The 14,884-nt window shown below is 37.5% G+C and overlaps 1 protein-coding gene across 4 annotated transcripts in view; it reads left to right on the forward strand.

The window, feature by feature from the left end:
- GAS2 (growth arrest specific 2) overlaps nucleotides 1-14,884 on the forward strand; it is an 83,530-nt gene that overhangs the window by 30,376 nt on the left and 38,270 nt on the right. For 3 of the 4 annotated variants that reach the window (XM_017826772.1, XM_017826773.1, XM_017826774.1), the window contains exons 4-6: nucleotides 4,117-4,258; nucleotides 11,355-11,387; nucleotides 12,900-12,963. In XM_017826772.1, coding sequence (XP_017682261.1) covers nucleotides 4,117-4,258; nucleotides 11,355-11,387; nucleotides 12,900-12,963 — 239 coding nt within the window. The remainder of the gene's footprint in view (nucleotides 1-4,116; nucleotides 4,259-11,354; nucleotides 11,388-12,899; nucleotides 12,964-14,884) is intronic. The other variant, XM_017826775.1, reaches the window with a different exon arrangement.

The following is a 14,884-nucleotide window of genomic DNA, read 5'->3' on the forward strand; positions in this document are numbered from 1 at the left end:
GTGTTGCATTTTAGTGAGATCATGTGATACCATGGATATTTGTGTGTGTAGTATTTGCTCCAGAAAATTACTTAAAGCTTTTTTTTTTTTTTTTTTTTTTGTCCTTCAGTAATGTAGGGGGTTTTCCCTTCTGTGTCCCAGGGTATGTCTTTTTTTTTACATTTGAGTGTTTGTCACTTCTGAGTTGTTTAGGACATCTGATAATCAAACATTTTTCCTGTCACTATAAAATTAGAGAACATCACAAATCTGCTTAGTTAACTGTGGTGTTCTGTACCACACTCTTACTACCAAAAAAGTACTTCTAAAAGACACTGTAATCCTTAAAATTGTAAAAGAAATGTTACAAGTTCCATGAATGTCTAAACTTCATAGTGAAACTGAGTTAACCAGCTGTGTTTAAAGTCTATCTTAGTTGTCAAGGTATAGAAACATAATTTGTGGATAGTCTGTTAGGTGCATGAAATTTCAGATGATTTCTGGCACATAAACCATCTGTTCTGAATTGGTCTTCTTGAAAGAAATTCTATATTCAGTCATGGCGATATACCTAAATCAGAAGATATAAAATATTTAGAACCAGATGGATTAATGTGTTATTAGGACTGGGGAGCAGCAGTAACCCAGAGGGAAAATAGGGGTTTCTGCATTCCTGCCAGGCATTGCAAGGCCTTCCCAATGGCTCCAAAAAAGAAAGGCAGTGCAGGTTCTCCTGGCTACCTCCTCACTTCTAGCTACCTGTGTACTGCTGAAGGAGTCTGGGCCAAGGAGCAGCTCCTGATCTCCTGGACCAGTGCTGGGGGCTTCTTTGTGCCCAGTGGGCCCAGGGCCAAGGAGAGCAGATGGGTTGTGCCCATCCCGAGTCCAAGTCTGCTCTGATTGCCAGATGGCAGCCACCGGTCTTGTAGCACAGTAATTTTTGGTTGTTGTTGCTTGGCTTGGGTTGAGGGCTTTTTTGTTGTTGTTGTTCAGATGTTCTGAAATAATGAGTGGTTTATCACAGACTTCCAGAACAGTGTTTAATACCCTTAGCAGGACATGAAAGAATATAGGCTGTTTATCAGGGATTGTGGCAGTTTAAAGGCATAGAACCATTTGGAGTTGGAGAAGTGAGTGGAAGCAAACCAACCCAGTATGATTCACCTGTAATCCCCTTCTGAGCTGTTCTTGGCATTAGAAACAGCTTTTTTCTCAGAGAAGACTTGCTAGTTTTCTGCAAAGGCAAGGCTGAGAGCAAAGTAACACATGGACACTGTGGAAAATCCAGAGATGAGAACTGAAGAGAGAACTGGGAGGTGACATGATCTGACACTGCAGATCTGCTCTCACATGTAAAGTAAACGTAGCCTTATTTCCTTTCCAAGCTCTCTGAAATACCTTATGCACAGGTCTGCAAGTGCCAGGAATACTGGAGCTGGCTTCTTGTAATCTTCTTCCTGTCGCAGTGCTGTTAATCCAGGATTTGTACTTTGGAATTTTTGATTGATTATGTCCAATTTAAAGAGTATAGTTGTGCCAGATATAATTTGTTTGGTCCCCTTGACCTGTTTAATACTCAGTTGGTTCAACATCCACTTCAGATAATCTGGTCCAAGCAGGGACGATATCAGAAAAGAAGTTTGTTCTGTTTGATTTTTCATGTTGTTAAACCAGTTTAGAGCTGCTGGTCATTTGATTCTGTGAGAATCAAATGTGTTGTAGGTACAGTGGATGTTTTATGTAACTAGATTGAGATACAGTGCTGTGAAATGGCACCTCTTTGAATCTACTGACAATTTGGGGTTAATTATAAACCAGCTGTGTATTTCTGAAGGCACTGATTCCACTGAGACACTAAAATCCACACAATGGTTGCTGTCAGGACTGCACCATTGCCAGTGAGGGCTGCCACTGCCTGTTCTGGGGTCACCCTTGGCTCCTGGTTTATTTTCCCTCATGGCACAGCCCAACTCCTGCTGCTCTCCACTCCTTTTCCATCTTGCTTTGTGCCAGTCAAACATCCCTGCCCTCAGTGCCTGTTCATCTTCTGGACTGGAGGAGGTAAGGCCAGCTTAGACCTCTCGGAAATTATTTTGAAGAAGGAACTTCTTTAAGTTTTCTTAAATGTTTTGTGTAAGATTTAGTAGAAAATCATCAAACAGAAGTCTTGTTTTGACAGCTTTCCTCTGAATGCAGGCTGGACTAGTTGACCTTCCTCCAACAGCCTGCCAGAGACTTTTATGTGACTCCTTTTAAAAGAAGTGGGTGCTCTTTTAAGGGTATTAGACTTGTCCAATTAAAATCTCCTGGGGAAGGATATAGGGGCAGACAGAGACAGACAAATGCTACATTACTTCTTCATAAAGACTGAGTCAACAAAATGAAATTCAACGTGTGAAGCAGTCTGTAGAGTTTAATAAGAATTTGCCTCAGGATACAGATATTCATTGTTTCTTTGAAGAAATTAGTGTGATGTGAAAAGGGTGCTAGTCTAGAAATGTGCCTAGTGCTAACAGCTTTTTATTAGGGTTTTTTGTTTTTGAAAAGAAAATCTCTGTTCTATGAGGAACTGAGCATTTGTCCCCCCTTTTTTTTTCTTTTTTTCCCCCAGAAGAACGGAAAGGGGGTAAAAATAATGTTTAAAAACTTCATTGTGCTCTAATCTGTAAGGTTTTTCCATATCTAGAGCCCCTTGAAAGAATTCAGGTTTCATAGTTTTTTATTTATTCTGGATTAGTGAATAACTGGTTTTACTTCCCTGCTTTCTTCCTCCTTCCCCTCCCTTGTTCCAGGATGGTCTAGGAGGCAATATGGTGTCTGTGACACAAGGTTTACTTGGGTTTTTCTTTAAAATATCATTTAAAACTGGTCAGTGTTTTATAATACCTTATAGAAAGGTATTTATATCTCCTTGCAAATATTTTGAACCGTAGGCATAATTTTTGACATGCAAGGAAGTGTAAATAATTTAATTGGAGTAAGAATCATGGGGGAATGACAGTTAGGTGGTGATTCGAGGAAGAGTTCTAAATACATAGATCTGTAAGACATGTTTATATATCTGAGACAATTTGTAAGTTCCCATTGACGTATCAATAAAATAAGTAGAATGGTGTTTATCCCTGCAGTTGTTTTATTTGCAGTTTATTTGGTTGGTTAAGTAAATAGTGGTGAGTAGCTCTGTTCATGTAGAGGTATTCTGCCATTACATCGTTGCTGTATCTAATATAATATATAAATTCCTTCTATGCTGTCTTTAAATACTGACATTATTATGCTACTAAAAGCTATTTAAAGAGAAGCCTACTCCTGTGTCTTTTTTTTGTTTTCCCCTCTCCACATTTCCAGTAATTTTTTTTTTTTTGGACTGTTAAGGACAGAAATTTGGAAGCAGACCTAGGAACAAGCATTTTGCCATGAATTACAGTTACTTTTTATTTGATGGAAAGAAATGTTAAGTGAGAACTAAGTGCTACAATCTTCTTTGTGTATGTCTCAATAAAGGTACCATTATGAGCAAAATGATTGCTGTGGTAATTACTCTGGTTCAGATATTGATGCTGTATCAGTTGCATCCTCTCTGATATCAAACTACTCTGGTGCAGTGAGAGCCTGTGTTAGCTAGACCTTGACCTTGGAGCTGCTAAATTTACATTTCTGTGTCGTGCACAGGGGGCTTGTGTGTGTTGTTAGGATGGAGACAGACTTATTTATTTGCTCTAATTCCCTCCTAACTCAGAAGTGAAACCACTTCACCCTTAATTGTGCAAAAGTTCAGTTTAAAGTCTGTCTTTATGAATTTTTTATTTTTTTTTTTTTTTTAAATTCGTTGAACTGGACCAAACAGTAAATCCCAAGACTGTAGCTTCTAATATTCCTAAGAAGTAACTCATATTGGTTCAACTCTCAGCTTCACATTGCGTGGACTATAATGATGCTTTTTGGAAAGATCTTGTGGTTGAGAACTTGGTGCTGTTAAATTCCCTTCTCAGGCTGCTTTGATTGGAATTCTTTAATGGCCAAGGCAATACAGTGGTGAGAGTCCCCCATCTATGCAAAAACTGCATGTTGATTTCATAATACTTAAGTATTATGCCATGTACAATTTATGTAAATAGAGAATTTTCTATTTTTCAGACTTTACCAGTTCGGAAGATTCCATGCAAAGCCAATGCTCCTTCAGGGTCTTTTTTTGCACGGGACAACACAGCAAATTTCTTATCCTGGTGCAGAGATGTAGGCGTGGATGATACCTGCCTGTTTGAATCAGAAGGTTTGGGTATGTATTTCTTTAGGTAGTAGTAAGTTAAAATAATGGTTTTTTTCTGTTTTACCTTGAAAGACAGAATGGCTCTTAATAGATCTTGACTCCAAATCTGACCTCTGTCTGTGTTAATTCTGCCTCTTATCTGTGGAATGAACAAATAAAGTACACATCACATAAAATTCATTTAAGTCTATTTTAAGAGGAACTTAAATGAGAGAAGAATCATACTATGATTTCTTGCATGCAGGTAATTTTTCACTCTGCACATAATTTTTTTTTCAAGCATGAAGGCTGCTTCTTAGTTCAGTGTATAAGGTGGTGTTTTTCTGCTTTGGGAGAGCAGGATACAAGTGCATGCTCAGTTCTGGCTGCAGAAATTTGGCTATTTGTGCAGATTTAACGAGTTGCACAGGAGGCAAGAAGATACAAAATTTTTCTTTCCTGTGCTGCCCGTTTTTTTTCCAGCTGGTTCCCTTGTGCAGCTCTGGACAAAACTTACCCAACACTCGTGCTTCAGGGTGTTCCATCAGAAGAATCAGACTGCTTAGGAAATCACTGTTCTAATACTGCATATTCTTCCTCGGTTTAACTCTTCTCTCTTCAAAGGAAAGCTTAGGAATCTTGCCTCAAGAGTTTTTCAGCCAAATCTCATGAAATGAAGGGAGTCAAATGTTTGTAGTTTGAACTCAGATAAAAGTGTAAAGCAGTTGTGGTGACAGATTGGTTTCTGTGGAAGACAAATGAACACACTGTACTGAATCAAGAAGTTTCTTTGTTCTGTTGCTCAAAAAGTCTGCCCTGTTGAAGGTCTTATATGTGTTGTAACTGATCTATTCCCATTCTTTTACACTCTTGCTCTACTTTTATAGTCTGTTAAATATTTCTGAGGCAATCTTTTTTTTTCCTTTTGTCTGTTCTTCTATCCTGTGAGGTTTTATAATGACATTATTTTTTAAGCCTGGGAGAAAATGATTGGCATGGAAGTGAGTGGTATCACAAAGGTGACAAATAGTAAGGAGGATATATGTATTGACTTTGTTTTGTTATTTGATTCCTCAAGATGAACTTTTTATTTGATATGGTAAAATCATGTGGAAGACGACCAATAATTGTAGTTTCCATGATTTGAAGTGGTGGAGAAGTTGGTCATTGTCTAGTAGGAAGAAACTTGTAAACACCAGGAGGAGACACAGACCTCCAATGCCTGAGGCAGGCAGAAGAACCTGTGGTTAATGGAATACTAAATGTATTTAGAGTTTGTACTGCTATGGTAAGCCCATCAATTTGCCATTGTTCAAGTAGTAAGTCAGTTGAGAGCACGTTTAAAGGAATTTTCTTGTGCACTGCTAAGAAGCTGGATCTTGTTTAGAGATGGAATTGCCATAGCTGGAATATTAATGTTAATTTTTCCACGTACACAGTGAATGCCTTGCCTGCCACAGCACAACACAGTGCAAATACACCTGGAAAGCTGGTGTTCAAGAGGGCTTCCTCTCACAGAAAACTGAAGTGAAATGTGCCTGAACACATAGTGCTCAACCTGTGCCCTATTAGCTCTGTTTGATTAGTGACTGATTTTCTTCACTGACTGAAAATTAACATCCGTTTTCCTTCTCTTCTTATAGAATGCACTAGCAGAAAAGATTTATGGTGTGGGAAATAGGATTAGGACTTGATAATATTTTGACCCATTTTTATGGATTTCAGAAGGAGATGGTGACCACACCATTTTAAAAAATAAAGAAGATAGATAAAACCAGTAGCTGCTGTTCTCCCTCAGTTTGAGCTCTAACTCAGAGTTTGAATTTCATTTGAGGTTTTTCTAATGCATTAGGAAGAATGATAAATCATAACAGTTGCCAGTCTAAAGCTTCTGTGTTCCTCTCTCTCCCACAAATCCCTTCACCACTGCATAGGAAATAAAAATTCAGCAAAGGTAAGTAATACCAAGGGTTCTTTTCAAAGCAGTGAGAAACATGGGAATGACACCAAAGTGTTTGCACTGCCTCATTGAATTCTGCCTTTTGGATAATAAAAAATTGTGGCAAAATTATGGTTGCAGAGGTAACTCTTTTTTCATGTTTTCTTCTGTTTTTCCCTGTAGCTATTAAGCTGTAAATTGATGTATAAATTGCTAGTGATAAAGCAGCTGTTTTCTGCCTACTTTGGAGAACCTTACTTATTGTCAATGTTATCAACTGAGTAGATTTTTATCCTCGTTTCTTACTCTATTCTCTCTGTCTTAAGGTATGTAAATACTGTATTATTTAATTAGATGCACATAGTGATATTTTCTTCATGCCACTTTATAATATAAAACCTTCCTGGAGTCTTTTTTTCTGGCAAATAGGTATTCTGACAGTGTAAGAGCGATTTTGAAGATTTAGTGCACTGAAATATTTGAATGATGGATTTGTGACACTACTGATTTATTAAAAAAAAAGAAGTGCCAAGTCTGTTAGAGATCAGCAAAATAGGATCTGTATTAGCTAAGAAATTATTAATTCCTATTGGTTTTCACTAATTAAAAATATGTTCTCATAAAGATGAGTTCTGAGGTGTTTGAAATCATGCAAATATAACTGCACACAAATGCATCCAGCACTCCCATCCTTTTAGCCCTGAGATTGAAGTGACAAGGAGGTGACAAGTGACAAGTTCCTCACTGGAATGGAACTGTGTCAAACAGCCACTGCAGCAGATAGGGGCAGTCCATGCCTGACAAACGTGCACATGAGTGATGTGGGTGGGAATCTCAAGTATTCCTAGAGGCTTTCTTCTGCAAAGGGTTGGTGTTCTAGGGCTGCTCCAGACAGGCGGGTGGGGAGACCTACTCATGTCACTTCACTTGTGGAGTAATTTAGTAACTTAGGCACTTATTTCAAATTAAGCAATGGGTTCAAATGCTTTGTTGGATTTGGGCTATTCAGCTGAGCTAAACAAGAAAACAGGATTGAAGTCTTTCTTCAAAATAAATAGAAGGAAAAATAAATAGAATGAAAAATAGGTGCTTGCTATGCTGGTAGATATTATTAGGTCTTCTAATCAGTACTTACTTTAAAGATCATTGAAAGAGAACATTGCTGAGCTCAAAAGTTTGAAGACAATGCACTTGCACTACTAACTTGTTAGTAGTCTATAATATATGTATTTTTTCTTGCTGAATGTTACCATGCTTTAACATAGGTTAAAGTGCAAACAAATTGGAAATACAGTTTTCTGTTAAGGCATAGCAGGAAAGTCTCTGAGTTAATGCCTTTGCAAAGAAGAGATAGGTAGTGTGTACCTGTTTTATGAGCTGCAGAAAAGACACAAGCATCTGTAAAAATCACAGCAACACAGTATGAAAGGATAATCCTGAATGCTGCAAAAGAGGGGGAGTCTCTGCATGCTCCCTGTACTCACTGACCAATTTAGCATGCTTATCATATTTTTTTTTATTTTTATAGTTAGTGTATTTAAAGAAGAAGGAATTAGCTTTGTTAATACCAAAAAATATGATCCAAAGTCCAAACTTTGATCATCTGGGCAACTCTTGAGATATGGTGTCACTGAATGGGGTTCTTAATGTCACAGAGGTCAAAATTTGTCCCATATGTAGGACTCTGAACAGGATGCACTAACTCTTTGTAATACTGCCTGCTCTATTCCCATTGTAAGTATACTTTGTAAGTTCCCCTGTATAGTTTTTAGGGCAGCAGACCCACACAGCTATGGTAATTTTATTTATGAAAGCATTCTAGGTGGAGATATTTGTAATGGTTGTGCTCAAGCCTGAAGAGTGTAATGCTCGAAGAAAACTGCTTGGACAAATAGTAAGAATGGTAAGATTTTCTATGATTGCTTTAGTTAAGTGAACTCAAAGCATAAGTTCTGAACTCTCTGTGGTAATGGAGTGTTGTTGGATGATTATAGGAGTTGGAACCAGTGGCTATTCTGCATCTCTTCCATGATAGAGTCTACCCGGCAAGAAAAGGGTTTGCCACCAAGTGTGCCAGCATGCTGATGTGTGTCATTTGTTTGGGGAGTTGTTGGATGCTGTTGGTGTGTTAATGTTTTGTGCTTGTATATTCTGTAACTATGTGTGTGTACACACAATATGTGACATGGACTTCTTTTGATGCAACTAGAATTTAATGGGCAGGTTCCCTAAACAAAAGCTTTTAGCGTTTTAGTGGAAATAATAGACATAAACACCTCTGATCTCTCTTCTAATGTTGCTGGTTTAAAGCTTTTTTTTTTTTTAAATAATTACTACTCTAGTTTATCTAATTTCATGCGAGAGGGAATTGTTTTGACTGTTCTTCTACACTGATGCATTTAGATATTGTAACAGCATGTAAAAATTCACATGAAGTTGCATCAGAATAAGGTTTTGTCCCATCTTTCACAACACTTTACTAAACCACTCATAATATTATTGAATATGTCTCATTTTGAGGACTATAGAAGCATCCTGGACACTGTGTTGTTACCATTGCATTTACATCTTAAATTAATGAATTCCGGTAAATTATTAGTGCTTAGATGATCTCTATATTCCTTGTAGATAATTCCTTACTATCTTTAGATCTCCTCCTGTGTTTGACACCTTAAATGGTTTTAGACTTCCATAAGTGATTGTGCTGAAAGGGGATGAGGGGGAGACACAAGTGTGTCATAGCATAACTGATTCAGAAGCAAGGATATGTTTGGGGTAGGTTGGACAGAGTGCTTTGAACAAAGCAAAGTTAAAAAAAGCAAAGTTAAAACAAACAAACAAACAGAGAAGACTGCTGTAGGATCAGAAAAAAAAGTTTTAAAGGAGAAGGTGAGAGACAATAGAAAGAGGATTAAAGGACCAATCTTTTGGAAAACTTTCCCTAAGCTTGTGTGAATTCTGATGGCAATCAGAAGCCTATAATAATAAATAGTAAGCCTCTTTCGAAAACTCTTCGCTTCTAGGGAGCTAAAGAATGCTTTAGAAATGGAAATCATATTCACTTTTTTTGATTCAGCTATGCCTGATATCTTAAAAAAAAAAAAAGGCTGTTTATGAAGGAAGACTGACTTCACTAAAATTGGTTTATGAAAATGGTGGGAGCCAAGATTTGAAACTTGGCAGAGAGGTGTGAGAAGTTTGTTCCTGTGTTGTGGTTGGGCATTCTACTAATTTAAAACAACAAAACACAAACCCACAAATGAAACAAAAGACACGAACATTTGTTATTGTGAAATCAGAAAACACATGAACTCCACGTGCAGCGAGTGTTCTCCCTCCCCACAGCCGCAGGTTGTGGTGGTGCTGAAAGCAGAGGCTGCTCCTCCTCTGCTCTCTCTGCTTCTCCTGGTAGCATCCAGGCACTTGGGAAGGGAGCCCTGTGGAAGGGGGCAGTGAAGGATGCAGAGATGTGGTGAACAGTAGGTAGCAGAAATGGAAGTACCTGGAAGGAACACACAGGGTGAGTGAACGGAAGAGGAAAGCCTGTAAAAGGAGAACAGGGCAGCAACAAGATGGAGGTAGCCTGAAGAAAAGTTATTGCCAGAGAGGAGCAGGGATGAAAGCTTGCTAGGAGCTTAAAAGGAATTATTGTTAAAAAAGAGTGGCTGGAGGTAGCTTGAAAAGATGCAGGCAATGAGGACAGCAGGTAAGAAGCATTTGAAGAGATGAGATGGAAATCAAAAGGGTCTGTATAACTGCCAGGACACCTAAAATAAGCTGGACTTGCATGCACTGTTTTTAAACCTTCCCATGGCATTCTTGTCAAGCAAGTGTCATCAGTGAGATTCTCAAGCAAGATGGATATTTCCTTTCATCTTATGCATGCATAGTGCATGAGTCTCTTGTATTTACAAATTGCTACTTGCTTATAATCACCCACTGGGACAATTCACCTTGTTAATATTTGATAGGGGAGGACTGAACAATGGTTCTCCAGGAATTTTGTTTTCTTCCCTACATGAAAGCTTGAAAAATTATAGGAAAATGCATATAAAAATTGTATTTGTGATGCAAAGTGAAGTATGGTTTGCTTGTTATGATACATCTGTCAACTTCTCATGTCATCCAGTGGGTAGAGCAGTACCCAAAACAAGATTAATTTTTCTCTGAAGTCCCCAAATGCATATGCTGTATAGTCCTCAGGAATGCTAACATTTTCTTGTCAGAAGCACTGTGTCACCGTCTTCTTATCAGATGAGCAGATGTTTGTTTTTGTGGTTGGTGATGGCCTGCACAGCTCTTCATCTTCTAACAACGATTTCACCTTGTCACATTGTTCAGTGTGAAATGCATGAAATGTGTCTAGATTGTGTTGAGTCAGATTTGCTGAAGGATTTGAATTTTGTTTGGGTAGAGCATTGACGGAAAAATGCTTTACCTGTTTTAATCAAATTCTCTTCTGGTTGTATTTATGGATCTTTTTACAAAGAACAGTCAATGAACCTCTCTTTTTCTCCTCCATTCCAAAGTTAATCAGATGTGCATATGTATGAATTACAATTGAGTTTCTTTGACTATTCCAAACCCAGTTTCCACCATTTATATTTCGGGGAATGCCTTATTTCTTAAAATCGAGTTTTATTTTGGGGCAGTCCCAACTGGTTTAAAACCAAAGCAGCAGAATACATTTCTAGGGCCACGAATGTAACACTTTAAAAATACTGATTACTGGTAAAGGTAAATGTTTAATGGAATTACTGTGTTGTGGCAAGGAAGAATATTGAGAATAGCCGAATGTCCAAGATTACATTATTTACATTTTTAGTAACAGATGGCTGAAGGATAAAAATATTTTTTTCTAGTGCAATACAATTCCAGTTTTCATGCTCTGCACTTTCGCTTCTAGAATATATTTGGATGAGATCAAAGAGGAAGAATACATACACCTGAAAGGGCTACACAGACACTAGGAAAAGATATTGGGATGAGCATTCAACTCACACCACTTGTCATACATTTATTCACATCAGTGGAGCTGGAAGTTGAAGTTGCAGAGGTTGAGGGTCTGCCCCAGAGTGTTAGTTATCTAGAGATGTTTAAGTCTGTGGATTCCTATTTTGGGTCTCATACGTAGAACAAAGTAATTACTTTCAGAGCTTTAACTGGACATTGAAATATCTTTTTCAGGTATGGTATTTTTGCTTCATGCATTTGAGTTAGGTGAGTCTTTAGATTACCAAACATTTATACAGCTGATGTCTTGACCTTTACTCATTAGAAACAAATCAATTTTGATGTTGGTGTTTGGTTTTTTTTTTTTGATTTATACAAATACACAATTACTTCTTGGTGTCAATTCAGTCTGAAGGGTAAGGTGCAAATCTTTTGATTATTGCTGAAGTTTTTAAAACCTGATTTTTATCCACAAGATTAGGGCTTTATTGCAGTAGGTATTTCTGAAGAACAGATGATGATGTACACATAAATGACTTTTTTCTTTTTTTTTCTTCTATTTTTACTCTCTTCTTTTTAGAGTTTTGAGGAGTTCATTATCCAAACAGCCACAGACCTTTCTTCATTTGCTGATTTTGGATTTTGCTTATATGCTTAGCTGAACTCCTTTACAGAACATTACCTTTTGGAGTCATTGGGGGAAAAAAGTTATATTGGTTTATGCTGGCATTTCCTAATTGTTATGACCCACCCCTGAAGGTGAGGTTAACTGAGGTTCTTGTTAATAGATTGCTTCATATATGGCAGGTTTATTTTAGAACAATTTGCAATAGAAAGGAGGTATGTAGCCATTTTGGTTATTATCTGTGGAAATGCAACAGTATAAAAGTATAAAGATATCACTTTAGAAAATATGTAAGAAAAAGAAAGAAAGAGAAGGAAAGGATAAGAGTAGATAGTGGAGAGGAAAAATATCACCACTTACGGATCCAGTGGCAAGACATGATTGTTGCAATTTAAATGTCTGTTGGTTGAAGTGATGGTTGCAGTCTTGATCTGTAGGAAAGCCCATGAAACACAGGGTTTAATATACGTCAGGTTCAGGTGGGACAGCCCAGGTGAGAGTTCCTGCTGTGTCCGAGCTGCTTCTGAGGCTTAAAAACTACACAGTTCTATGTAGAATCTAGGTGTGAAAACTTGCATATATGTATGTGTATGTAAAGAAGTTTGTTTGGGATTTTTGGCTGTGATGAACTGAATTCCTAAAGCATTCTAGCTCCACGTTTGCTTTAAGAGGAGGTGTATAAAAAATTCAGGACTGAATTTGTAGAGAGATATATCTTTGCTAATGCAGTTTTGTTGGTTTTGTGATTTAAATCGGCTAAGAAAAATAGTGATCTTAAGGGCATGAATTCTCTTAGTTTATAGAAAGAAAAGTATCCCTCTAATATTATTTTTAACATTTGACTAATTTAAGTGTTCTGCCAGAGTTCTTGATTATTTTTAAATAGTTATGAATTGCTTGCAGATTACCAGTTAGCTCAAATAATTGCTCAGTGATTTAGATAACTAAATGGAACTTCCTAAACCTTCTGCACTCTGAGAACCACTCAATCCCATCCTTTTTATTCCAGTAAAACTCCACTGCAAGCCAAAGAAAACTAAGTCTTATCAGAGTCAAGAGTTACAGATGTTGATGATTAGGTTCCATTCCATCACTTAGATCTTTAAAATAGCTTTTATTTATCGGTGTTTTCCATCTTCATTTTCCTTTTCCAGTACTCCACAAGCAGCCAAGAGAGGTGTGTCTTTGTTTGCTGGAGCTTGGAAGGATTGCAGCAAGGTAGGTGAAAATATTTAAAGCATGATGAAATATTTACATTCTTGACAGCAGTGGCTATTGAGAGACTTGATAAATCAGCACATCTCAAGTTAACTTCTCTGCTCATTAGGTTCAAGGAGAGTGGTTGTCTTGATGTCACTCAAGAATATCTTGAGGGCCATTGTTAACAAATATAATGAAATCTCTGTACCATCAGTTCAATGAAGGTATTTGTTGGACTATCCTTGTATTAGGAGAGGAAAGAATTGAATTTTTTTTTCTAAATAAAGCTTTGAGCTGTTTTTCCTTTTAACAGTCAGATCTCTCTATAAACAACTGCGATTTAATTAACTTTACTGGTAATAAATTGATCTTCACATGACCTAAATCTGACCTAGATGTCTGTAGCCATGCTGGACCTTCAGTACACTGTGTAATGTTATCTTTGATGTCAAGACAGCAGTGACTTTTGATAGACAGTCAAAACAACCGTAACTAGAACGTGATTTTCCCTTTTTGCAGATGCAGATTTAACCAACATAGTGCATAAAATTTGCTAAAAAATACATGAACAGCAGTGCTGCTGCCCGGTCTTGCATGTAAATTGCAGTCGTGCTCATCCATGTGTATCCAACTGGAGTGTCTCACTATTCAGATAGTTTCATTAATTTCAGGAGAATTCCTTGTGGTGACAATCAGTGTGGAGGAGACCCCTGTTTATTCCTAGCTTAAGAATTAATATTGGTCGTGTCATAATTGTGTTATGTGTGTCCATATTTTGGGAATGAACTCACATGGGAAACTGCTTAATTAGGCATTTGTTCCTTGGTCAGGTTTCAGAAAAGCCCTTGCTGTCAGCTTACACAGGAATAGCAATGACCAGAAGGATTTCTGGTTTTCCAGAATTTTGTTATCTCTGAAACTCGGATTCAGTCCAACATGGAAAAAACAAATCATTTTACCTTCCCGTGAATAAGAAAGTAGGTGTGTAATGAAATGGAGTGTAATGAGTCTTAATTTACCTGAGCAAAAAACTGTGCTTTCAAGACCCAGCTTGGAAAGAGAGCTACCAGCACCCAGCTGTCAGGAGTGTCTGCCCCAGGTAGATTCCTTGATAGTATCCAGCTTCCTCAGGGAATATATGTCAGTGGCAGTGTTGGATTCTGCTGAAGTGGGTTGAGTTAGATTTAATCTCCTTTTGCACTGAGACTTGATTTCTCAACAGATCTACAAGGGAATGAAAATTGAATCTTACCCTTTTATGTTCGTCTTAAGCTTCCATGTTCCAGATGTTTTCTGTTCCAAACCTGAAAAGAAACACTGAACAAATAAATAAACCATGTTTTCATTTATTATGCATTTCTACACCTTTGCCTTTAAAATATTTGTATTTTATTTTATATTTATATTATCATGTATCATGAATGTATTTTATATGTTGTGTTTGTGTTTCTGTATTTATGTTTCTATATTTTAATTTTGTTTATAGGTTAGGGGTCAAATAACATGTGTCTGTCTACTTGTTCCTGCTCTAGTATCTCTTCAGGAACAAACAAACACCCGTTTATAATCTTGCACATTTCAAAGGTGCACAAAAAAACTGTTGAAGTGGAACATCAGGTTAAACATAATTGAAAAACAAGTATGGGATCCCGATTTTGCCTGAGCTGAGGTAAATTAGAACTATATGGGAAAGGAGAATAATTGATGCTTGCCCCCGCTAAGTGTAGGAAAGCGGACATTAAACTGACATTGTCGTGCTGCTTTGAGGAGGAGAGAAGTCAAATGTCTGCTTGCTTTGTAAAGCAGATTGCGTCTGTTCGCACTCCTGGGGGTCTGCTTCCGACAACAGGAGCTGCAGAGATCTTTGAAAAGGTGCCTCGGTCTGTTTTTAAAGAACAAAAAGAGTAAGAGACACTGAAGAACTTTTTACTTTTCTCTT

Source organism: Lepidothrix coronata, unplaced genomic scaffold (assembly GCF_001604755.1).
Source record: "Lepidothrix coronata isolate B3197 unplaced genomic scaffold, Lepidothrix_coronata-1.0 Scaffold130, whole genome shotgun sequence".
Lineage (NCBI taxonomy): Eukaryota > Metazoa > Chordata > Aves > Passeriformes > Pipridae > Lepidothrix > Lepidothrix coronata.